The sequence below is a fragment of the Eleutherodactylus coqui genome, chromosome 1 (genome assembly GCF_035609145.1).
Source record: "Eleutherodactylus coqui strain aEleCoq1 chromosome 1, aEleCoq1.hap1, whole genome shotgun sequence".
Classification (NCBI taxonomy): Eukaryota; Metazoa; Chordata; class Amphibia; order Anura; family Eleutherodactylidae; genus Eleutherodactylus; species Eleutherodactylus coqui.
Window position 1 is genome coordinate 137,859,546 of NC_089837.1, and position 27,316 is coordinate 137,886,861.

At 43.2% G+C, this 27,316-nt stretch overlaps 1 protein-coding gene across 1 annotated transcript; it reads left to right on the top strand.

The window, feature by feature from the left end:
• The first annotated feature begins 226 nt into the window (after nt 1-226).
• SEC62 (SEC62 homolog, preprotein translocation factor) lies at nt 227-26,478 on the top strand. Its single transcript, XM_066600882.1, has 8 exons — nt 227-289; nt 10,120-10,228; nt 10,758-10,863; nt 11,689-11,899; nt 14,073-14,165; nt 17,305-17,365; nt 20,576-20,695; nt 23,570-26,478. Exons 1-8 carry the CDS (start codon nt 254-256, stop codon nt 24,040-24,042), a joined length of 1,209 nt encoding a protein of 402 aa, XP_066456979.1. The 5' UTR covers nt 227-253; the 3' UTR covers nt 24,043-26,478.
• Nucleotides 26,479-27,316: the final 838 nt, after the last annotated feature.

Sequence of the window (27,316 nt, forward strand, 5' to 3'; positions counted from 1 at the left end):
GCTAGTAAGAAAGTATACATTGGGCAGAGGAATAAGTGATTGCTGTGAAGTGAATGACAAGTGTTACTGGGTGCTGCTGGCAGGAAACTGTGCATGTGGGGGCGCTGCTCCCGCCGTGTACCTTCCTGTCAGATAGGTACACGCTGACCACTGACCACCTCCAAGTCACCCCGCGCACGCGCACTCTGCTCCCTGGGGCGCGCACGCTTAGTAGCCACGCCCCTTCCACGTCACCAGACAGGCCGGGGCAGACATGGCGGAGCGGAGGAGACACAAGAAGCGGATCCAGGTACCCTATGATAGGGGGAAGAGAGCGTCGTATGTGCCGGGGTCTTAGTGCGGTACTCCGGGATGAGGCGGGGGGCGTAGCATAGCGTCTCCGGTTAATGGGCTGTGATGGTGTGTCGGGTCCCCTGCGCCCCCCTGACCACGGCGGACACAGCTGGAGGCCCGGCGCAGGGTGTGCGGTCTGTAGAGCCGCAGCGCACTGTGTCCCTCCGCGGTGTATGGATGCGGCCGCTGCAAACCGCTGGAGGCTCCGCAGACCGTTGTGCTCACAATGGCCGGAGACAGGCCGCCTCCCCTCGCTCCATCACACTGCCCGCCGCTGCCCCTCTACCTGATGCCTGCGGGTGCCAGCACCTCTAGGGGGAGCTGCTTGTATTAAAGGGCCTGGCCAGGGCTTTAACTATTCATTACCTACTCTCAGGATAGGTCATCAGTGGAGGTTACCCATCAGCTGAGCCACAAGTCCACACTGTAAGTACGGTCAGTGCTTGGATGGGGATAGCGCTGTCCCTATTGCAGTGGCCTGATTTGGTACTACATACACAGCTCCAGTTGAATTCAATGGAAGCTGTGCCTGTAATACCAAACCAGGCCACTACAACACGGACAGCGCTATCCACATCCAGCACTGACCGTACTTGCAGCAGTGGGAGGATCACGAAAGGAATACTCCTGGCGATGACCTATCCTAAGTACAGATCATCAATGGTAGAAGTCCTGGACATCACTTTAAGGGAGCCATGACAGATCTGTCTTGGTCCAACTGATCTTAAGGCTGAATTCAAACAGTCGTGTTGTAGTTGTGCTCAAGAATCTAAGAATGGACCGGCGTCTGTGCGGTCTGCCGGGATGCGGGGCATTACATGTGCTGTGATACGGGCCAGAATGGGGCTGGAGGACATTGTTACATTTTTTAATTAATAAGAATAAGGCTTAATAGAATTCGTCAAGCTTCTGTTTATCTTTCCTATAGATTTTTTTATACTTTCTGCGCCAATGCTGAGCGATGATCCGTATTCCCACAGCCCGTATCTGTATACCCACAGCCCGTATGCAATGTATATCTGGAAGCTAGAGAACAATGGGCTCTATCTTGTGTACGAACATGCTGTGTTCTATTCTGCGCTCACGTATTACACTATTCTGACACGGTAATGTGAGCGTTATTGTGTGAGCCAATGTAATGGACTGGCTGTGAGCTCCTGCGTATCACACAGGTGTACTGACATGCTAAAAGTCATGGGACAGGGGCTAGTATCGTGTAGACCCCCCTTTATACCAGCCAAGTGCACCAATTCTATAGGTAGGTGGAAAAGGGCTGCGTGGCCCCCACAGCTCGGTGGTGCTTGTAGGGGCAGAATCTCAGGTGCAAATGGGCATCACCACTGCATCCTATAAATACTCGACTGGGCTCGGGTGATCGGTTGGGCCGCACCATTTGTAGGGACTCTGGAACGCTTCTCCAACCAATTCTGGACAGCTTGAACTTAGGCCGGCTGTCACGGGCGATGCGGTATCCCACGGCGGAGCTTCACTGCGGGAGCCGCCTGCCGGGAGCAGGAGCTGCCGCCGAATCTCCGCTGGTCAGCCCTATCCAATAGATAGGCTGACTGCGGAGAGTCTGGCAATTTGCAGCATGCTGCGAATTGCCCACCGGGAGCGGAGAATCGCAGTGATTCTCTGCTCATGGACAGGTGCCAGCGCTATGGACAAGGGGGCCTTAACAGCACAATGCATTATCCTGCTGGAATATCCCATCGTTGTGGGGGCACATGGCGTCCATGAAGGGCTGCAAATGGTCGCCAAGCAGTGAAATGTAGTGGGCGCCTCTTAATGATGTGTTTAGGTGGAGCACTGGACCCAACCTATGCCATGAGAACCCCACACACCAGTATGGAGCCACCACCAGACAACTGGGGTTTATGGCTTCATAGGATGTGCGCCACACAGGAATCTTACCATCTGTCCAGAACAACTGGTACTGTGCCTCATGTGCCCACACCACATGATGCCAGTCCTGTAGGGTCCAGGTGTATCCTATGGAAGCTCAAGAACACTGCCCTGCCCCTCAGGATGTGTTTGTAGGGTCTTCTGCAGCGGGGGGCACTTCTTAGTCTCTTCTGTCTATGGACAGTTCTAGCCAGACGCCGCCAGCCAGTCATTAAGCACCCGTGGGCGACCTCTGCTGTCCACTCTGGGTGGTGATGCCTTCAGTGATGTATTCCTGGTACAGGGATGACTGTGGATTGAGGAATATTAAATTCCCTCACAACTTTAAAAACAGCATACCCTATCCGTCTGGCACCCATTATCGCGGTCTGTGCAAACTACGATAATTCACGTCACCTTGCCATGAGCACGCTGGCGGTGTTCAACCTTACTAACAAGATAACGCCTCACAACCCCTACAGGTGTGGACGGTCCCAGGCCGTCGCCGAGGTTACACCACTGTATAATCAATTTACATACTGCTATCCCATGACTTTTGGCATGTCTATGTACAATATGACGAATGGCTGATCTCTGCCCATCAGAGGGAATAGACACCTAACTAGTCATGATGCCCAGTATACAGTCTAAGAGTTCTGTCCCCTGCAGCCCTCTAGATCTCGAGGACCACAACTGTCGGGGGCAGTGATATCTACACTTGTGGTTCCCAGCAGTTGCACTTTCAAACAGAATGTTGCAGCTCAAAAACAGGAAAAAGACTCTTCTTGCAGCAAAATCGCGATTGCATGTGTGAACCTAGCCTTAGCTGTTTTGAGGTATGTTTACACAAGGCAGAAATGGTGCGGAATGTCTGATATATTTTTGCATCCAAAACTTAGTCGGTATTAGTGTATCTTGACGCCACCGCAAGTACTGGTGGAGCCAAGATAGGAGGTGTTTGACAGGGGGTTGACGCCCCCTGTTCCTGATTGGCTGCAGGCTATTGTCCCCTTTCTCGGGCTTACAGGTCCTTTTTATCCCCCCGTGCGCTGACTGTAGCAGGTGTTCCAGCATCCCTGGTCTTACTGTCCCTGGCAGCCCCTTTTTCGCCGTTCCAGACTTTGCTGCTGGCCCTGCGTTCACCTCCGCTACTTTGGAGCAAAGTGCTGTTACTCTTCCTGGCGACCTCTCCACGCTGTGAGTGTAGGGGAGGCGCGAAGGACTGCAACTGGAAAGGTGAGTATACGTTTCCCCACACCGCTGCCGGTGACCATGCCGCTCTGCTGCGATAACCGAAAACAGCGTCTGAAGTCAGGAGCGGCGGCGCTCAATGCTGTGGGCCACAGCAGCAGAGCCGTAAACGGAGCAGCAACGCTCACCGCTCCGCCCCACAGCACAGCTTTCGCAAGTTCGCCGGCTCGCCTGTCACTGCTCCCTCACACAACTGCGCTGCACAATGCAGACCGACCGATCGCCGCTTCCTCCTCGTCCGCTGGCCATTTACAAGTCCTGAGCGCAGCCTCCACGGCGGTAGGCGCTGGCTACAGGACCTGTAATGACGAGGACGCCCAGAATGCAGGATACCCAATCAGTAACGGGGCTTCAACCCCCTGTCAAACTCCTTGTATCTTGACTCCACCTGTACTTCTGGTGGCGTCAAGATACACTAATAACAACTTCGTCAAATCCGCAGCTTTCATTTTACCTCAGCAGTATAAGAGATGAAAGCTGCACTGTGATTGGTTGCTATGGGCTACAGAGACAGGTTGTCTTTTAGAAGCTTCCATAAGAGTGTGGTGGAGGCTACTCTTCTGTGGCCACCTTGTAGAACACACATTCCCCAATACCGGTACAATACACAGGTGATAGACCACAGGCCATGAGTGTGATTGACGACCTCAGATCCTGACCAGGCTTCTCCCTGACACACCTGTTAGATGATGGGGAAAACAAGTATTTACTATAATAATTATCTTCTTGTAACTCTGCATTGTGCATTCCTCTGCTATTTCTCCTGGACAGTTGTGGCTTACCAGTTAGGGATGTGGGTGGGTTCGCAGTATGATACTGTCCATTCAGTCCTGGAACACCCCTATCACAAGGGGATGGAAACCGTCTAATTGTCAGTTCCATCAGAAATTGCGGCTTCATTTAGCTCTATAGGGATGAATGGGCCTGCAGCGTAGGTCCAGCAGTGGTCTCAGCAGTCGGACCCCCACTGATCACACTTCAGGCCCTTTTACATGCAAAGATAATCTTTCAAACAACTGAAAGATTTATCAATCTATTTGCATAAAGTGTTAATGGTTTTATGACCATTAACACTTTATCACCTTCATTTGCATGTTAATGGACGTGCAGGAGTTGTTTGCAGAGTCCAGTATGTGTTTAAACACGCTCCCACATTCCATTGTTCTCCTCCTGACTAGTATAAACATGCCACGGGGAGAACATCCTGCAGTCTTTTGAAAGATGAGCGAAATACATTCAAATGGAATATATTTGTTCGGTCCTTCAGCGGCTGAATGATGGATTTTATGTGAAGTAAAATACATTGTTCAAACGAAAAGTGCACAATGCCGCGTTTACATGTAACGATTATCGCTCATTTTTGTCTGTTTGGAAGAATTTTGAATCATAACAGTTGCGTGTAAAAGGGCCTTTATTCTCTATTCTGAACTACAGCGGATTCCCATTGAATGCAGGGGATTGCAAGTAGAATTAGCAGGGAATAAGGCTCCGTCTACTTGTAGGATATCGCTGCAAACTGTAATGCAGATATGCATCAAAATCTGCAGCCTGAATTGACGCACTGTGGCTTTAAATTTTATGCAACTGATTCTTTTCGTTCTGCATCTTGTAGATGAGATTTCTGGACGTTTCATCCACACTGCTATCATTGTTAAAAAGCTGCAGATTTTCCACTATCAACATCACAGTACAAATTAGTCAGTGCTTCCGGAACGTGTGAGCCTACCCCAAGATATTACAGTCATGGCAGAAGGCTGTGATTTGTGACATGGATCTTCATTCTAACATCATGTGACTCGGACCCCCTCAATGGTCATGTCAATAGTGTGGGTGTCAAATATGCGTCATATGATGTGTGGTGCGAGCTGCCATTGGAGTCAAATAGTAAAACGATGTGGACTTCGGCGCAGAATCCTCTTGAAGAAAGTGGGGCCTGTCACTGACAAAATCTGCACTAAAATCCACATGTCGAATTTGGTGCAGATTTTGACCCCGGACGTCAGTCATTAGATGAATTCTGCTGTGACCCTCCAAATACATCATGCTGGGGATGCACTGTCCGCATCATTAGGCTGTATATACGCATCACATGGAAATAGAACACATTATTTTAAATGGGGAGAGTCACATGGACCCTTCTTAGGGTGCTATGGAAAGCAAAGCACCGGCATCCACGAGCGGAGAACCATAGCGATTCTCCGCTCACGGGATTTAAATCGCAGCATGCCACAATTCTCCTATCTAGTAGCCTCATCTCGGAGACCTGTCAGCTCTCCTCCCCTGCGGCAGAGTATCGCTAGCGATATTCCGCCTCGGCCGTGGACAGGGGGCTTTACTCAGATGGACAGTCCGAGGCCTAAAAAAAACAACGCATGTCCTATTTTGCACAATTTTCTGTCTAAAATTACCCATTCAAGTCAATAGGTTTGTTGGAAATAGCGGTTTGTACTCACATGATGCGAGTGTGACTAATGAGGCTCATAAAGAGACCAGGACGTGCAGAGCCTTCACGGGTATGTGGGGCTTTTATGCGTGTGAAAAATGGATGGACATCGCATGTGAAAATCCAATAATTATGGACCAAAATAGCCCATGTGAATACACCCTTAGGCTAACTTCACACGGGCGAGCACGATATGGGGCCATAAATCATGGTTTGGTATATCACGCTCGCCGAATGGGAATTCCCTGCAGATGCGATGCAGTTTTATGTCAAAACTGCCTATCACTTCAGGAAGAAATAATCAGCCGCAGCGGAGGATCGCATTGTTTCTCCTATTGTTTTCAATGGTAGACCTTGCATCGCGTCCACCTAGCAGCGGTGTGATGCTGCCGCCGGCCCCATTGAAAACAATGGAAGATGCAAGAGCAATTTGGTTCCTGCATCGCGGTGCCATGCAGGAAGACATCGCTCATGTGTATGGGGTCCATATTTGTGCGTCTTGCGCAATTTTCTCACCTGTGTGAAGGGAGTCTTATTCTGCTGCTGATTGTACATTGCCGCTGGATTTTCGCAGAAAACCTGCAGCCAAAACTTTAGCAAGAAAATCCTGCATCAAACCTAGTTTCCACATTTCACCTTGACAACCCCCCCCCCCCCCTCCTTTTCACAAAGAAGCTATTCCAGAAGTCAGCTGACCGCTGTAGGTCCGGCTTCTAAAATGCCACGGTGGGCACCATCATGAATATTCCAGTGGAGTCCGGGTATTGGGAATCTCCGCCATAAGCTAACATGGGGATAAGTTGGCATTCAGTTGGGCTAATGCTTTGTATATGTGGAATCTGCCGCTGCACCAAACATCTACACACCAATTCTCCACTAGATTTGAACTGGGTTGCAGAAATCCCATTGACATTCATGTAATGTGGATCGTGGTTGGATTTGATGAGGTTTTCGGTACTAAAAGTAGCCTGCAGTGTAGAGCATGGTTTGCATGACGCTCTGCTGAGAGCCTTCCAAGTCAAGCGTGTCCACCTAATTGCATCTCCGGAACCACAAACAAAACTTTGTATTAATGATATTGTATAACTAGCACTTCATTAATATATACGGAGTGCTGCGGTCAGATACATTACAATTCTCCACAGTCTTAGTCCGGTTTCACATCTGTGTCAGAACCTCCGGCCGGAAATTCCATCGTGGATGTGGCTGAAAATACCGGAAGAAAAAGCGCTGTGTGCAATGCATTTTCTTTCATCTAAAAGCCGGGTAGACCCCATTATAGTCAATGGGGTCTATCCGGCGCAGTTCGGTTCCATCTCCGAATGAAGCAGGAAAGTGGAATCTACATTTTGTAGCCCATGTGAAACAGGCCTTAGGCCCAACGCACACGGGCGTATTTGCACTGTGGGATCCGGAGCAAGCATTCTCCTCCGGATCCCACATCAAATACTGCCTATAGACACGCAAAACGCTTTTCCGTGCCCAGGAGCAGAAACTAACTGCAGTCTTCCGCTCACGGTATGCCCTATTCTAGTGTGGGCCTCACACGGACGGCTTCCATTGCAGAGATTTCGCAGTCAGAATCTGACCCGACCGTGTGTATCCGGCCTTTGGCTAATTTCACATGAGTGAGTGCGATATTGGGACGTGAAGCTCGCATCACTTCAGGGAGTAGCGATCTTCACTTTGCCCCATCATTCCAAAGTGGAATAAAAAGTGATCAAAAAGTTGTATGCACCGCAAGCCCACTAATGGTAAAATAAGGTGATGGGTCTCAGAGTTTAGACAAAATCAAATTTAACTTTTCCAGAAGAGAATAGTCATTACCTTTTGATTTTAGACCAGTGCGGTTTTTTTGTGGAGCTACATTTTGAATTTAAAAAATAAGTCAAATATTAAAATGCTGCTTCAAACTGCTTTTCCTTCTGAGACTAAATTTTTTTTGAGAGGGGGAGGGGGTGATATATTCACACTTGGCAGATTGTGGTACATTGCCACAGCAGCCAGATATTGGGCGAGGTTCACATTGCGGTTGTGGCTTGCATTCGACAAGTACCGCACAGAGGGCTTATATTTGAAGCCCACCCCCTGAAAACTAGAACGTCTAGAACAAATTAATTGGCTTTACATTGATTCCTATGGAAATAATTGTCTCGAGTTTCGTTGGTTTCAAGTTTGGCCGATTGTTTTCAGACGGATTACCAACAAAACTAGAGGTTTGACTGTACTTAGAGATATTAGTATTTGGCTATGCTGGCCTTTTTCTTTCTTCAGTAAATTTTTCCTAAAATTAAAATCTTTTTTTTTTTGTTTTCAAACTTTCCTCAATTTTAATTCATTTTCCTAAGGAAGCTAATTCTCTGTTCCCACCCGGCAATGATCTGACATGCTCACCCCCCCACCCATTGTACCTTCCTCTCCGTCCTCACACTGAGCCTCCTCCTCTGTAGAGCTCATTTGCAGCTGACACTGATGAGCCAGAGGACAGTCCTTATACAGCTTGTACCTCGTCATGCCGTAGCTTCCCTACAAGCCGATGGTTATGGGCGCCCACATAAGCAGGGTTAATGTAGATTTCACGATGGTGAAGAAACTCAAGATCGTGCTTCACTTCTAGGGATAGTCCAGTACTTTACTGATGACCTATCCTCCGGATGGGTCATCAATAGTTGATCAGCTGCTTTGGCCTGGCGTCAGTTCAGCAGGCTGGACATTGTCAGCACCGGAAGTGTATTAGTCTGCTTCACTCCCATTGAAATAAATTTAGGCCTCATGTCCACGGGCACGTGCGGATTCCGTGGCCGGCGACCCTGCGTACCTATCCGTGTCTTGAAGTTCTGTGCTGTGGAAGTGCTGGCCATCGGACATGCACAGTACAGATTTTTTTCCCTTCAAACTACTGCTTTTCCCACAATATCAATTGCTGACGGGCCGCGGATCGGTCAATTCCATTGACTTTAATGAAAGCCATCCTTGTGGGAACCGCAGTAAAATGGAGCATACTGCGATTTTTTTTAATTTTATTTTATTTTTTTTCATCCACGAGCGGAAACCGCAACTAGTTTCCTCTCGTGTACATGAAAAATCATTTTACTATAGCATGATATGGAGGATTATTGCTGAGGAATTCCACAGCAAAAATCCACCTGCAGACATGAGACCTTAAGGCCCATTTACATATGCTCCTCAGCTACTTAATAGCTATTTAGTGTGCCCAAGGGCTCTGATCTGCTTTCCGTTCTTCTGTTCTCCAGCGGAAACAATGCTATCAGCACTACCCATGAAGAACTGCTGATAAGGCCGAAGGACGATTTTTAGGTTGGCCTGAATTTAACGATCAGCTAGCAGTGCACGATGGCCGCGCTTTTAGATGCAACGATGATCGCTCAAACGATCGCTTTTTAGAAATTTTTGAGCGATCATCGCTCTGTGTAAAGGGGCTTTTACACTTCAAGCTCATCACTGTGGTCCAGACCAGACACCCTGACCCAATGGAAGTGACACCGGTTATTACACTTCCGGTGCTGACCAATGTTGACGATTTCCGGCCCACTGCACCTAAAACGAGCCGAACAATCTACTGAGTGGTAGACTTCCCGAGCCCATCCAGCTATTGATGATCTAGCTTGAGGATAGGTCAGCAGTACTTAGAATACCCTCTTAATTTGATTAAACAGCCCTATTGTCATATGTAATGACAGGATGTGCTGCCATATTGGCAAGGATGGAGCTGAACAATGGAGATAGAAGTGCAGGTGTAAAAGGGGCTTATACACACACACTATATACCAGCTATAGGTGACGAATGTATATTCATGATTTCTATGTAGTGGACCCATGCAGTCCTGGCATCAGGGATGTTCATGTTATTTGCATCATCCCTTAGTATTACCCAGATAACATGTTCCGATACTCCCCACGCAGGTGCGGATGGTTTCATAAGCAGGAAGAAACCTCGAGCTTGCTACATTACTCCAGGAGCGTGCGGAGCGACACATCTGCTTCAAACACTTGTTATCTGTGTTTGCTTGAAGAGTTTTGGCTTTCTTTCCATTTCCTTCATGCTGCTGCTGTCATTAGAAACTTTTGACAGTATCGATTCTGCATAAATAAACTGTTGCAGTGCGGCAAAGTGTCAAGACATCAAACTATTTGTGTAATGGTCTCTGCGAATGACTAATGTAACAGATATCTATTTTGTGATATAGGAGGTAGGTGAGCCAACCAAAGATGAAAAGGCGATTGCGGCATTCCTGCGGTTCAACTGCCCATCGAAGTCTACCAATATGATGGGGCACAGAGTTGATTACTTTGTTGGTAAGTTTTATAAGGCATGCCTTTTCTTTATGAATATGAAGACCCTTCACATAGAAAAGCCGCAAAAAGAAGATGCAAAGAGCTTTAGAAAAGCACCAAAAAGTTAGACTTTTACAAGGTTACTATTATCTAATTTTCCTATAGGGAGACTTTGAAGTGGAAACTTGAGTGAGATTTTACTATATTTTGCATGCAATGTCAAACTTGAACAAGAAAACAACGGTCAGTTAAAGTTTTTACTAAACTTTTTAAAAACGTCTGAAGTCATAGAGACCCCTCCAATCAATAAAACAAACGGCAGAAGCACTCGTGTGACCTATGTGCCCATTTGGCTATCAATATGAGTAGTGTATAGTCTCCATAGTCTTTGTATGGAGTGGTGATGGAATCAGCCGAACAAGCAGAGCACTCTGATTACTGATTTAGGTTTGTTTTTTGTTTTTTTCCCCCCTAGTCTTGGGTTAATTTTTCAAATCTGTGACCACATGAGTATATAAGCTTGAAACATTAACTCATTTTCTTCATGCAGCTTCCAAGGCGGTGGACTGTCTTCTGGATTCAAAATGGGCAAAAGCGAAAAAAGGAGAAGAAGCCTTGTTTACCAACCGGGAGTCCGTGGTTGACTTTTGCAACAAGTACGTTCTGCAAGGAGGAATGAAGGGATAGTTCTTACATGGGTTTGATCTTAGGTTTATTATATGTGTTCCAACTAGAAGTAGCTGCCAGTTTATTTATTATACGGGACTCTCAAACATCATTCGGGGGATTTAAATGCCACTGTCAGAATTGGCAGCAGCATTTAAAGGGTTAACAGCCCTTAGACAGCTGACACCCGCGATGTATGGAGGAAGATCGCAGCACTTTCTCCCTCCATACATGTCCTGCAATGGCAGGCCGTGAAACCACTATGGGGCCGTCACTAAGGGGTTAATAATGCTTTAGAAGAGTCGAATACTAGTAGGCAGCTTTCCCCGGCAATAACAACTGAGTGCGATGGGGCCTATCAGCAGAAGCCAACAGTATTTTCATCCACCACACAAGCCTTCGCTGTATGTTGGATCTCCTTCAAAGTCAGGCGAGATCAGGATCTTAGTGAATCAGACCAGATCTGTTTTAACCATGATTCAATGGTGCACTGAATGGAGTGGAACAAAGACAGGGGCCTGATAGGCTGCAGTTATAGGTGGTGGAATAAGAGTTATACATTACTGTCACAGCAATGGGACGGTGTTGTATTCACCATGTGACATCGAAGCAGAACTATAGAGTCCCATCATGTCCCAACCACATTGATCCCCATCTGCTTGCAATGTGATGTTTTGCACCGTATTGTCTACTTCAGGGTGTGGCGTAAAATTTGATATTAATAAAGTGGTCAAAATTGTCTAGCCCTACAGATGCACTTGAATAACTGCAGATATGATTTCCATGTGTTAATGTAGCATTGATTCTTTTCTAAGGCTTCTCAAAAAACAGTTCTTTCACCGTGCATTAAAAGTGATGAAAATGAAGCCAGAGAAAGACCCAAAGAAGGAGAAGGAGAAAGAGAAAGGCAAAACTGATAGCGCTAAGGAAGAGGAGAAGAAAAGCAAAAAAGATACTTCTAAGGAAGATAAAGCCAAGAAAGAGAAAGAGAAGAAAAAGGAAGCCGAGAAGGAAGAAAGCAAAAAAGTAAGTGCACTGGTATCCTATCTTGGCCTACACTGCAGGAAATAACAGGGCTTGTGACCATTACTGTATTAAGAAATGTTAACCTGACTTCCTGGTGCAACATTACTGTTATGAGTGTTATGTTGTAAAGGAATTGTCTTACCTCATTTTTGCTTCCAATCCCCAAAATGGCCACCACTTATTTTAAGATCTTGTCTAGCTGTGCCGCACAGAGAACAGGGTTGCGAGGAAGTCTGAAGCAGACCATACACGTGAAACTTTGGTCACAATGCAGCCGATCAGTCGTCCATGGGATTATACTTTTTGGCATTCTGTTGTCTATCACAAACAATTGTTGGTACATTTTTTTTTCTGAACAATTGTAGCCCACAATGGCCCACGTTAGCCATTTTAGGAAACTTTAATCTCATATATGGGTACTTTTAGCGTGCACTGTGCTGATTTCATAAGTGAGACTACAAATGAAAAAAAGACAGCATCTGGAAGCAAGAGTGCAATTGTTCAGGTAGGCCGTCACGCCTCACATCCCTATACGTGTATAAAATGGGTGGGCTAGACCTTCTGTCAAAGTGACATCCAGGACAACAGGAGAGCCTACAGGGAGAATCCAAGGACACTCTAGGAGTTTCAGAGCAAGTAGGCAAGCAAATAAAAAAGAAGAAAAAATCTCCCGCACTCAGAGTCTCTCCAATTGAAAGAAGGAATAAAGATCAATCACTTACTTAAAGGGAGGATCTATTGAAATTCCAAACCTCATTTCCAATGATCTAAGGTTGCATAGAACAAGGAGCTTGGCTTTGGAATCAATGGGTCCAATCCAATGGGGTAAGAAAATTTTATGTTTTAATGAAGTTTCACAAATCAAGAAACTTAAACAAGGTTGTAACTGCTGCTCCTTTCTTAAGACAAGGAGAGGGGCAAATGAGCCAAAAGGTCATATATAAAAAATCTCACAAGGGAATTAGCACATCAACTATGGGACCAAACCTTTCCCCAACCCCACCCCCCCCAAAAAAAATAAAAAAACAAACAAGCCTGCAAAAAGCCTTTTTGGGATTACTCCCACAATTGGTATGCCAGTTCCCTTGTGAGCTTTTCCCCTTTCATTGCGCTTGAGAGCTGCAGCGCCGCAACGCGCTGCACAAGCAGTTCTATGTGTTTGTTTCTTTCTTTGTTTAGAAATTTTCATTAAAGTATACGTTTCCTTACTCCATTGGATTGGACCCATTGATTCCAGGGCCAAGCTTTGGATCATCGGATTGGGGGGGACCTTTAAGTAAGTTGATTTCTACTCCTTCTTTCAACTTGACTCTTTAAAGCTTCAATGGAAGCTGTCCACGGAAAAATACAGCATGCTGCAATTTTTCCTCCACAAGCGGAAAACACAGTTGATCTTGTGCAGAAAGAATCAGTTTTCTATAGCATGCTATGAGGGTGTTTGCCGTAGATCTGGGGTGCGAACGCCCACCACAGACTCCGCAGCAAAAATCCGCCCGTGTGCAGGTGGCCTACCTGCATATATGCAGTAGTAATACCATTGTTTGTATGAGGTAGTCTAAAACCTAAACATCCCTTTTTAGCCACAATCCGATGTTAGGTCCTGGCTACAAAAACAGTAGGACTTAAAGGACTGCTTTGATACATTTACATCTACCAGGAGGGCCCAGAATTTATGACCGTTTTGATGTTCAGGACAGTCGCTTTAACTTGTAAATGTGAAAAAAAAACTTGTTAGTGACTTAGGGCTTGTTCACATCAGAGTTAGAGAGCTCCATTTTTCTGCTCCGTTCGGGAAGCAGAAAAAAAAGGGTACTCCCTGGTCAAACTGTTCCATCTTATGACAAGGGGTCCGGTCAATTTCCATCCAGAATTCTGGCTTTTTGCTGGAATTTACAGGACGAAAGAGGTCTGTTTGCTGTGCTATTTGGTCCTGTTTTCTAGCAGACTTGGTGACAAAGATTCCAAATGGATCCTCCGATGCTGATGTGAGTGAACCCTTACAAAGAAAACGTGGTACCAAAAAGATTTCTGAAACCTGGCAAAGTCTTCACTTAAATGCATTGTTGAGGAGAGCCATGTTAAACCAAAAAAAATGACAACGAAGATTAAGCAAAGACAAAACCGCCTTTCAATTTGTTTAATAATGCTATTCTACATTTTATTTTTTTAATAGGATGAGACTCCTGGCGCTGGTAAGAAAAAGGAAACCAAGAGAAAGTTTAAGCTTGAGCCACATGAAGATCAGGTTTTCCTGGATGGTAATGAGGTGAGGTGACAGCTCTCCGACATAAATGAATTTACTGGCAATTAGGTTGAAAGTCAATTACAATAAGCTTTATTTAATTCAGCATCAAAAGCACCTAATCGGTTCCCAGTTAGGGGATATACTGGATGACAGTCATCAAGAAATGTATCATTTGCACTTGTAAGGTTGTATGTGGCTACAACCGTACAAGTGCAATAGAAGAGTTGCTTTATGTTCTGCCTCAGGTACACCATTACAAGAGCTATTTTCCCACCATAGTCTTATGTTCATACCTGTAAGAACAGCGGCCGCTCATGTCACCCTCCGTTAAAGTGAATGGCAAATTAAAAAAAACACTGACCAAGGTTGAAACTCTTCCCCTCCATGGAAGCAGTCAGAGTTTTATGGCACATATTGGTTAATGTGCTAGAAAAGTATATGGTGGTAAAATTTGCTGAAAGGGGCTGTCCCACAAAAATACTGTTCTTGGTTAGATCCAGTCCATAATTATAAACATTTTTTGTATTTAATTTTAAAAAATGTTAGAATAAGACCACCTGCTGTTTTTATTCTGTGACCACCTGAATAAATGGTGGTCACACCTGCTCATTCTCTGGTGTTGATGAAAAAAGAAAAGTAAGAACAGCTCTCCTTCCTCTAATGCCAATATAAATATAAATTACAGTGGTGTAGAAGAGAACTTACCCGGCGTAGGTGGAAAAGTTCCCCCAGTGCATAGGGAAACTCTCCACCCGACACCTCTACGTGCATACTGGGACGTGGAATAATTCCAACGGAAATCCGAAGTGTGGACGCAAAAAAATAGATGGTTTCCTAAACTTCCCAGGGGTGTGGGAAGGAGCTAGCCCAGGTTAGTTGTATCCCCAAATTATTGAGGCTCAACCCCTTTAAGAAAAGGCAGCAGTGGATGGCAAGAATGAAAAAAGCTACATTTTCATTCATTCTCTGGTGTGGTGACCGGCTGCTTCTGAAGTTGCTGTGTCTTCTCTGCTTTGTCAGAAGAGATGCTGAATAGAGATGAGCGAACGTACTCGTTTAGTAACTGACTACTCGGACAAAAAGATTCGGGGGGCGGGGGGTTGTAGTGGGGAACAGGGGGGAGCGCTGCCCCACCCCCATTCCCCTCTGCAACCCCCGGCGCCCCCCGAATCTTTTCGTCCGAGTAGTCAGTTCCTCGGAAAAAGCGCTGCTCGAGTGCAAAAACGCCCTAAACGAGTACGTTCGCTCATCTCTAATGCTGAACAAGTGATGAGACAGACTGTCGTATCACTTGTTCAGCACCTCTTCTGACAAAGCAGAGAAGACACAGCAACTTCAGAAGCAGCTGCTGACCAAACCAAATGATCCCTCCATATACCCAGTGGAGCAGAGTGTGCAGAGGTATGGAGTCTGTGATAGCACCTTGGAACAATTATTGAGGTGGACTGGACACAGGCTTATCAGTAGAAACAGCAGGGAGGTGCTGTTCTAACATTAGTCTTGTAACAAGTGTAAAAACCCCAAATATTTTATGTTATGGTGTAGATTTAACTATAAATAATATTTAACATGGAGCAACCTCTTTGATCAGTGGCGCCTATATCCACTACAGGTGAGTGCCACCTAATGCTCTGTGATGGACATGTGGGTCACTCCAATATCAGCTATTTAACTTTTTTGATGCTGTGGTTAATAATGACTGTAGTATCAAATTGCGCATTAAATTATAATTGGCCCAAAATAGTATCAATAAAAACATCTTATCTCACAAAAAACAAGCCCTGATCTGACTATGGCAAGGGAAAATGAAAAAAAACTTGTAGTACTCAGAATGCTGTGACGCAAGATAACCTAATGTTGTTTTTTTTAAAAAACTTATTTTGTACGGCCACATTCATGCTGCAAAAAAAAAAACGCTAACTTTTTTTGTACTGTGAAAATCGGCAAAAGCAGCGGCGCTTTTTTTTTGTCTTTTATTCCCTTTCAAGCACATCGCTTGTTTTCCCTTTTGATAAATAAAACCCACCCAAAAAAGCTTTTATAAATGTTAAATAAAAAAAGGTATGGCTCTTGGAATGTGGGGATGAAAAAAAAATCTGCATGGTTATTAAGGCCCAATTAGAGGAGTTAATTTTTAGATGTCACAAAAATCAGTGAATGTGCAAGTTATTTAGATGCAATGTTTGACATTTGTATTTATATTTTGATATATTTTGGCTATAATTGCCATAAATTGTACTAGCTGAAAGCATATCTTAAAATAAAAACTTCATTTTGAGCAGTATCCCTTCCGAACTACGTAACCCTTGACTTCTAATATGTTGTTCTTCTAGTGGTTCAATTGGGGTCCAGAAGGCATACACTAACTAAGTTCGTGCCAGTTTCTCTTGGCAACCCGTCCAAACAGCCAAACTTGTTAACTCTCTTTTCCAATTCTGCTGTCATGAACTCGAAACATTTAAAACGCTAACTGAGGACTTTTCTGCAATGTAGCTCTTGGCTTTTTTTGCAGCTTCTCTGATTATTCCACGGTTTGATTTAGCAGTAGAGAAGCATTTTAGCCAAATGTACTGTGTGTGTGTGTGTGTGTGTGTGTGTGTGTGTGTGTGTGTGTGTGTGTATGTATATATGTATATATATATATATATTATATTCTGAAATGTGTCAATGTATTTACCACCTTATAAATAATAATTGCAGGGCAGTAGATACTGCATGTGTTGGCAACTTATTAATATAATGATTTATGGAGCCATGACCCTCACCACAGAAGTCTTTATCCTGACAGCACCAATGCTCCATACTGATAATGCCACTGATGCAGGAACCCTGTCCATCTGCTCCTGCCCACCTAGATCTAGGCACTGATGGATGAGTTTGCATCATGTGCCCCTTCATCGGGGACCATTTGCAGGACAGAGCGGCATCTCTTCTGTTGTGAGGGGGCATCCCTTCATGAAACCAGGGAATGGCAAAGACCTCCTCATTACATTATAACCTACACAGTATCTACTGCACGTCTCATATACATAAGGTGGCCAACCCCTTTTAATACTGAGTTATGCACAGACTCCCACACCGTGTGATTACTCATTTAGAAGGGTGTCTGTTAATGTTGGTATCTGTGTTTTACATTTCTAAATTCTTGAAATGTTTCTAGGTGTATGTGTGGATATACGATCCAGTCCATTTTAAAACTTTTGCGATGGGCCTCATTCTTGGTAAGTAAGATCCATAAGTTCATTTTGTGGGTGGCCCAGAATACATTAGAGGGCAATAATCAAACCTTTTACTCCAGTTTCTGGCACAAAAAATTGCAGATTTCTGTCAAGTGGAATTCTTGCTCTCTGCCTCTTTTTTCCCCACAAGGGAGCGTGGCCACCCAGACCAACACGTTTATGTATAATCGATACCAGAAATGGACGCCAGATCGGACCCAATGCAGAGCTGCCAAGATTTGCTTAACACATGAAGCAGCTTTTCCAGTATTAGTCACATCACAGAGATATTAAGAGCAGCGTTCTGAATGCTTATTAATACGTTTCTCCCACTGTTTTTCAATATTTCAAGCAGTAAGTTTAATAAAGTTGTTTCCTAGTTTTTGTAAAATATATTAGGTTTGCTAACGTTGGCCCATATGCCTTTTGACGGCTGCTATTAAAGGTCTTTATTCTGATCACCTTTTTACAGCGCTACATTACAAGCCTGGCACGCATCTCCCATGTCAGGGTCAACGGGGGCTCGGCTATCAGGTGACTGCGTGAAACCTGCTTAACCAGTAGTGACTGGAGAAACCGCTGGTCCTTACTGTTTAGCCTCTTAAATGCTGCTGTCAATGCGACCATGGCATGTAAAAGGCTGACAGAGAGTGGAAGCTCCCTCTGTAAGCCCCTGCAATGTGGCTGAGCTTCATAGCTTTATAATACACTGCTATACTAAGTACAGCGGTGTATTATCAAGAATGATAAAATATACTGATATACAAGTCCCCTAGTGAGACAAAGATATATAAAAACGGCAAAACCCCACCTTTCCCCTTTTACTACAATAAAAAAAATCACAACTCCTAGTATTGCCGTGGTCGTAATGACTCAGAGAAAAAAAAGTTAGTATATTATTTAATAAGCATGGTGCACTCCATGGGAAAAAAGCAATTAAAACGTGTGGATCAACAAATGGTACCATTAAAAAGTACAACTTACACAGCAACGTTGACAAAAAATGTTAGGGGTCTTTGAAAGAGGCCATAAAATGAAATACATGTTTTAAAAAGTGTGAAAAAGTTGCAAAAAAAAAAAAAGTATATAAATTTGGTATTTACATAATCCTTCTGGTGTGTAGAATCAGTTTAGCATATTTATATTGCACGCCATTTAAAATTAAAATAAAAACCATGCAAGAATTGCAGATTTCTAGTCTGTAGAAAAAAAATTGAATAAAAAGCAATCAAGATGTTTTATGTTCCCAAAAACTGGATAAATGTAGACTACAGAGCTTATAGAGCCCTGTTGATGAAAAAACTAAAAATGCTGCAAAACAAAAGCAAACCTCTGAAAAAAAAAAAAGAATTAGCAGAACATAAACCTGGTACCCCCGGAATCGTGCTGACCCAGAGAATACTGTTATCATGTTATTTATTTTGAATGCTGTAAAAATGAAATCTAAAAAACAAATGACAGAATTTCTTTTTTTTTTTTTTTTTTTTTACCAATCTTCCTAAAAAAATTAATAAAATTTATACAATACATTGTATGTACACAAAAATGATAAAGAATTCAACTAGTTCCACAAAAAATAAGCACTCATAAGGCTATGTCGAGAGGAAAATTATAAAGTTATGGCTCTAGGACTGCGGCAATTAAAAAAAAACAAAACTAAACTGAAAAAGGGTTAAAAATACCATTTAGTCCGACTGTTTATACTGCGTGGTCCAGTCTCTGTCTACGAGTAAGATCGTTGGAGTTTTCTGTCTCCCCTCCATGGCTGTGGTTTGAATTAATCTCTTGGCTATATTTCTGTATGGTTGTTGGATGCATTCGTATATAGAGTAAAGGCCCATTTACATAGGACGAGTGTCGGTCCCTGTGTCTCTGCGCTCCCGAGTTAGCAGAGCAGGCTGGTTCACGAAATGGCCAGCAGGGGAGTGGGGCAGTGCAGGAGATTTCTCTCCTCTCGCCCCCCCTCCATTGAGATAACACAGCGGACGTTCACTACTGAACGGCCGCTGTTTAAACTGCACAATGAACGATGACCTTCATCGCTGATCTTTTTATGCTGCATAAACGATCAGAGATGAAGCTCATCATGCAGTTTAAACAGCGGCCGTTCAGTAGTGAACATCCGCTGTGTTATCTCAATGGAGGGGGGGCGAGAGGAGAGAAATCTCCTGCACTGCCCCACTCCCCTGCTGGCCGCTCTGTGAACCAGCCTGCTCTGCTAATTCCTGTGCAGGAGCATGGGAGCGCGGAGGCACAGGGACAAGTGTCAGATATCGTTTGCCCGACACTCGTCCTGTGTAAATGGACCTTAAGAATATAGAGCTTGCTGCCCTGAGCTATGTATATAAGACTTGTTGCTTACTCTGGTCTCTGTCAGCATAAGGGCTTATTCACACGAGGGGTATCCTTGCATGAGTTTTGTGTGATGCTTACAAACCCTGTACGAATATAAAATCCATTCTTTTGAATGGATTCGTTCACACAAGTGATTTTGCAGCACGTTTTATTTTTGGGTGTTTCCTCATAATGCTTCCCTCATCGTTTTCAATGGGACCCTCAAAGTCATCGCATGGCACTCGCGTATGAGTATGATATGATGTTTCCCATTGAAGTCAATGGGAAACACTTGCATTCCTATCATGCGTGTGAAAAATTGCAATTCCATAGAAGCTATGCGAAGCAATTTTTAACGAAAATTGCACGTTGGCAAGCGCAATACCAGGCCGAGTTTCTCAGTTCAATATCGCACTCGCCCCGTATGAGTGTAGCCTGACTTACACCTTTTTTGATCCTACTTCTTTAAAATCTGTTCTCACTCCCCATGTTTGATGCGTGCCATTAGTAATAGGTAATTCTCACATTCTGGCATACATTCCCATCCTGATGATCTGCAGGCGGCAGCTGTGGAGGATGGGTATAATTGAAAATAACACTGCTACACTAGTAGGCTTTTCTCTTATGGCCATATATACAAACGTCTGACAAGTGATCAGAGCTCCGAGGTCTGAGTCTAACACTGAGCACTCACTCCCCACTACAGATGGGCTGGGGTCTGAGGATCTAGATGCCCTGATCACAAATACTTTTATGTCTCTATGGCTTAAATTTGGTCAGAAGAAATAGGACCTCTTTTTAGTGGATAGAGACTGGAATTTATTGTATCTGTTTGCACTGTACGTAATTGCGTATTTTCTGTATCTCGTCTTGTTGCAGTAATCGCTGTGATCGCTGCCACGCTGTTTCCTTTGTGGCCTGCCGAAATGCGTGTTGGAGTTTATTACCTTAGTGTGGGTGCAGGTTGTTTTGTGGCCAGTATTTTACTTCTTGCTGTCGGTAAGTCTGTTCTGAAATATGTATTATCTAAATGGTCACTGAGTTTTCATCAATCTTTGCATGAATGAATAATACAGACAAGTATAAAAAACTTTGTAATATATTGAATCAGAGAAAAATGCCTCTTCACTTATCTGACCTTTTTTTTTCCTACTTCCTCTTTGCTTATGTTTTAATTCACTCTGAAGAACTGGTAAAAATCCATCTGGGCAGACAAGAAACTAAGAGCTCAAAGACAGATCAGATTACATGCTGTCCGTAGAAGTCTATGCAGGAGGGTGGGATAGGAGCCAAGTGAGAGAGACACACATGCTGCTGCGGCTAATGGTGACTGTTTTACTGTTTCAGAGCTATTGGAAGCACATGTACTCTACTCAGTATTGCTGTATAATGTCTTTCATGTTGCTTCTCTGTACATGAGTGTATGGCGGCATCATAGCAGCTAATTGTCAAGAACCAGCTCAGGGAAAACTGACAATTAGAGATGGAGCCTGTGGAGGGGAAAACTTTAAAAAATGCAAGATACAAATCATATAATGGCCAGTAATAGTATAATTCCTATACATTTTTACATTCACCAATGACTGCTTATTCTGAAAAGTTGCACTAAAGTTTAGGTATACTTTAAACACAGTACTGTTTTACCATAGGCAGCCACTGGATGTCCTCGCTGTATCTATTTTCTTAGAATTGACAGAGTATATCTAGATAGTGAACTTTTATTTCTGCTGCAGTAGTTGGGGCCAAGTGATTTGCCTTCCTGTTTTCTGTACATTATGATGACATTGTGTGGAACATGTTAATTAGTAGTTGTATACACACACAACAATGTGTTTTTTTTTGTGTTAATACACTCTACAACTAACCTATTATAACAGGTCTATTATGGAGCTATATACTACATTTTACTATACAGCATGGGTGCAGAAAATAAAGTGAGTCCAGAGGAGCATTTCCCCCCCCTGTGATTGGTCTATTGTATGACTTTTTACTTTAGGCCCATTTACACACAAAGATAATCTTTAAGTCAGCGAAAGAACCACTAACATAAAATATAACTTTTATTATTTATACTTAAAATTGGCGTATCCACGTCTAAATACTATTGCCTATGTGTGACCTAGGTCACACACTAAATAAAACCAAGATTTAGGTGGTGTATTTTACTTTGGATGATCAAATTTCTATTTTACTCTACCACCATCGCTAGATAATGCATATAGATCGTTATTGATAACAATGATAGCACAACTTTAAATATCTATGTTGTAGAAACGGGGAGATAGGGGCTAAAAAATATTTCGCTCCTCTAAGATTATAGGCAATTTGAGAGAGGAGATGTATGATTTAACTCTAATTGCCACATAAGGATAGAGGTCTATAATTGACAGCTATGAGAGAGCTGTACATCATAGCAATCAGCATAGGTACACTGACCACTTGCTATTGACTCCAACAGTAATATGGGAATTATCTAACATGGTTGTATACAATTAGGGTATTGATCCCAATATAATAAGAGGTGCTAACTGTTGATACACATCGACCTCTTAGGAATTATTAACCCTTTCAGTGACTTTATTACACGGAAAGTCAGCATTATAAGGGCTACCTATCATAGTTATATACAGTTAGGGTATTAGTCCCAACTAAATAAGAGGCGATTATTGCCGTTATCCATTGCCTTCCTTGGGATTATTAACCCCATTATGGAGAGCAAATACATACATAAATAATTTGATTGATCTTACAATCTATTTAGGGGCTTGTCCTTTTATAAAAGTTTGATAAACTTGAAAAGGTCATCTTTGAAGAACTATATAAATTATTCACCATCTGAGTACCCTTTATGTATGACAGTTGAAATTATACCTACTATAGGATGCCTCTATGACAGACGTTACTTACTATCTTTTGATAGGTCAAACTATATCTGCATGAATTCTCTATTCATCTGAAGAACAAGAGAGTGAAAGTTATCCCGTAAATTGCCCTGTATTAGGAGTGATAGCTGTGGTACACCGATACATTGTTATCAATAATGATCTATATGCATTATCTAGCGATGGTGGTAGAGTAAAATATAAATTTGATCATTCAAATTAAAATACACCACCTAAATCTTGGTTTTATTTAGTGTGTGACCTAGGTCACACATAGGCAATAGTATTTAGACGTGGATACGCCAATTTTAAGTACAAATAATAAGTTATATTTTATGTTTGTGGTCCTTTCGGTGACTTATTCCCTTCAATTATAAGGATTTCACTGCCACAGTAATAGCAAAGATAATCTTTCAAACCACTGAAGAATTTAGCAATCTATTTGCATAAAGTAGTATTGGCCATTAACACTTTGTCATCTTCATTTGCATGTAAAAGGACCTCCAGGAGCTGTTTGCAGAGCCCAGAGTGTGTTTAATCACACACTCAGCTGTGCAAACAGCTGCATTGTTCTGCTGCAGGCTGCTGACAGATTACATTGTTATCTGCTAGCTCGTGTAAGATAACAGCATGCAGTCTGTTGAGAATTGTTTTTTCTTTATCTCTCAGTAGCTGAACAATGGATTTTAAGTTCACTTTAAAATCATCATTCAAACGAAAAGTGCCCGTGTTTACATGTAACGATTATCACTCGTTTTCGGTCGTTTGAACGAATCTTGAGTGATAATCGTTCTATGTAAATGGGCCTCTACATGCTATAGTACTTAGATATTTCTCACATATAAAGATGCAATAGAGGGTTAGTATATCTTGGTCAGCCTTGTGAAATCCATATGATCTGTATGTAATATAACCTTACATCATAGCAGTCTGAAATGTACAGAATAGCGGAGCTCCATCCTGTTTTAACATTTCTTTGTTTTTATTTCAGCGCGATGCATTTTATTCCTCATCATTTGGCTCTTGACCGGAGGAAGACACCACTTCTGGTTCCTGCCCAACCTGACGGCTGACGTTGGCTTCATCGACTCCTTCCGACCACTGTATACCCACGAGTACAAGGGACCAAAGGCTGAACAGAAGAAAGATGAGAAACAAGAGTCCAAAAAGCCTGTAAAATCTGATGGTGAAGATAAATCTAACGGCGAGAAAAAGGAAGAGGAGGAGACTAAGATAGCGGAAGCGGCGGAGGGATCGGGCACAGAAGGCTCCGGTCCAGAAAGGCAGTCGGACACAGACAGTGACAGGCGAGAGGATGACGGCTCACAGCACAGTAGCGGCAATGGCAATGATTTTGAAATGATCACGAAGGAGGAACTTGAGCAGCAGACAGATGAAGGAGACTGCGAGGAAGAAGACCAGGAAGCAACAGCAGAGACAGAGCCCCTCTGTGAAAAATCTTAATGCAGTGGCTTGGCCGTAGGACTGATTTATGTGCATAAGAAAGGATTTTTCTGTGGAGTGATCACCAAAACATTCACATTCTCTTCTCTGTCTTCTATCAGATATGCAGGATGGGTAGGGATCATCAAATTCACTACACCTATAGAGTTCCAGCTTCAACTATGATGCTAAAGTTGTTTTGTTTTTTTTTTATTTCCTTTATCGGTTAAAAGACCAAAATGCAAAGGGTCCTCCGCTCCTGCCTGCTCTTAGTGCACTTTTATATATGAGCCACTGGGTTAGATGATGCTTCTTTGACCTCTGCATGATGCTCTAATGCATAGTGGTCAGTCTAGTGCATGCAATGCAATACGGTCTCTTCATTTCAGGAAGTGTTAGGAAAAGAAAAAACCTCAACAGCTCTCTATTGTAGCAAAGTATTTAATGATTAATATATATTTTTAAGAGGTACTCTCTTTTATATATGCTTGATCAGGTCAGCGTGTCCTCAGCACCTGCCATTAAAGTGCTATGCCACCATTGCCAACTGGAGATCTTCTTTTTTTTTTTTTTTTTTTCCTTCTTTCTTTGAATTTGATGATCCCTATTAAATATTCATAATCTGTCTGTCCCTTTATGTATATTAAAGTTTAGATTTTTTTAATACAACATTTAACTATTGTTGACAACCCCTCCTATGTAACAGTTGAGCTCGCCATCTTTGCATTTGTTTTAAAGCGCAAAACAAAAAAAAAGTTCTGTCTCGCATTAATCGATAGTACTTTTTTGCAGTGGAATCAATCAGTATGCAGGTGACTATATGCTAGAACTGTCCAACAGTTGAATGGTGCATTCAGATGTTTAAGACTTCATTTACATAAGTAATGCCAGCGGGCGGCATGATCAAACAGTACTACAACCGGAGCGTCCCCCATCTATAGTATTACGCATGATAAAACCTAATACTGCAAATGACTGAACATCAGAACCTCCGACTAGATCTACAGTTTCAGCGCACCGTGTATGTGAAGAAGTCTTAAGACTGACTGCAATGATAAAGGAGTTGCATCTTCCAACATTTGACTTATGCCAGTGAATCACAATGACCGACCAATTACTTCTGCTGATGTTTGAGGAAACGGTGTATTAGGAATATACGTGTCTTTATGGTACATCCCCGTTCCGTGTCTCCCTTTCATACTCCTTGGTCACGTGAGCACAGGACATTTGAAGAGGTCTTCCAGCTGGCTAATAACGTAGGCTGAGAGCGAATAATATGGTGATACCGTTGGCATGCTTTTCCCCTTCTCTGGGATCGGCATAGTCCAACTTTGAGCTGATTGAGTCACATAAGACAAACTAGTTGCTAGCTAACTTTTAGAGTGTTGTCAGGCAGCACTTCCTTAGCAACTAGTCTGTCTCCGCTCAAGACAGAACTACGGATGAACTAAGCAGAAAAGGGACATGGGGTACAGTAAACTGTACATTTAGGTGGAGAAATGCTGGATTATTTTAGGCTCTGTGCACACTGGCATCATGGTACTGTTTTTACAGGATCTGTCTATTGTGATCATTAAGGTTCCTTTTCTTCTCTCTGTTGGTTCCATCAGGTATAAATATAATATTTTTTGTTACGGAGTAGAATATCACGGCATGCTATGCTGATCTCGCCTTCAAAGTTCAAAGGAAACCTGACAGAAAAGAACAGCAGGAGTGTGAACAGAGCTGTAAGCCTAGGCTTCTAACAAAGCCCACTTCTTTAACATCACATCACTTTTTTTCATAAAAGGCATACAAAGACTGATGCAGTTAGAAAAGTACATCGAATACCAGTTGATCTCTCTAGTTACAAATATAGATTGGAGGCTTTCTGCCAACGTGGACGCAAGTTGGACAGCCTTGGTATATAATCTAGATGCCCGCCAGTTGTCTTTGTTAATACTCACTTTTACGTGACCAAACTAACTTTTCCCGCCAGCTGGCTGTTTCCTTACACCTTCGGCGTGATAGGGGTGCATTTGCTGTTTTACACAAGTTAACTTTTTAGAAGAATGTGTTTCAACACCTCCTTTCGTCCCGGTCTTTTATGTCAATCACTTGAGCAGATAGTACGCATTTGCTGGAGTTAGTTTGCTATGTGCTTTCTCCCCTACTCCTAGTATAAATGCCTATCATTTAGTATGTGTAGCTCTTATTTGTGTAAATGAATGTCACCAAGCCAGGCCCAGGTGCTGGAAAAGGAACAGATGAGGCGCTTCCTTTCCGAAACATGAACTGTAGACTAGAACAAGAAGTGAGAATTGATATGATGTGTATGTACGAGTCTGCGCACCTATCGAGGCACCGTTCTGAAATGTATAGTCCTGTAAAAGCAAAAATGCAAAAAAAAAATACTGCAGTGCAAACATTCAAGTTGGTTGTGATTCAATAAACTGTAATATTGGTGGTTGTTGCAAATGTTTGTTAAGATATATTGACCCATTGAACCTCTTCATAATGTTTATCTAACTGTATGATACACAAGCATGGAATTGTATCCATGTATCGCCCCATTCTGCTCATACCTGGTGTTACTTTATGACAGGGACAGTTTATTCTTTCTTTAGGAACTGGATATCAAACAAACTGGATCCGAGTAATATTTTACAGGTATATTTTAGGTATTCTATTGGTGTTTTGTAGAGATGAGCGAGTATACTCGCTAAAGGCAACTGCTCGAGTGAGCATTGCCTTTAGCGAGTACCTGCCCGCTCAAGATGAAAGGTTAGGGTGCCAGCGGCGGGCAGGGAGCTGCGGGGGAGAGCGGGGCGCAACGGAGGGGAGATCTCTCTCCCCCCCCTCCCGCTCCCTCCTGCTGACAGCCGCTTATCACCGCTCCCACACGCCGGCACCCGAACCTTCAGTCTCGAGCGGGCAGGTACTCACTAAAGGCAATGCTCGCTCGAGCAATTGCCTTTAGCGAGTATACTCGCTCATCTCTAGTGTTTTGCCTTTATGACTTTGTCTCTTTCAAGATCTGGTACAATCCAGTATGTAAGTTGGGAAGTTTTATCTGGTTTCCATCTGGTCACTTTGTGGCAGTCGTGTGCAGGCTGAATCTACTTTACTAGCATTAGCCTTCTTTTATTATACCTTTAATGCCTTAAATTCTATAGTTCACAAACACGTAACATGTCACAGTGATACTTCCACATTAAACGCTTTCTCTGCCATAAAATGCTATGTAATGTAGAGGTGTATTTGCAAAAGTCAATGCAGAAAAGTGCATCCCTTGCTTAGTTGAAATGGACATTTT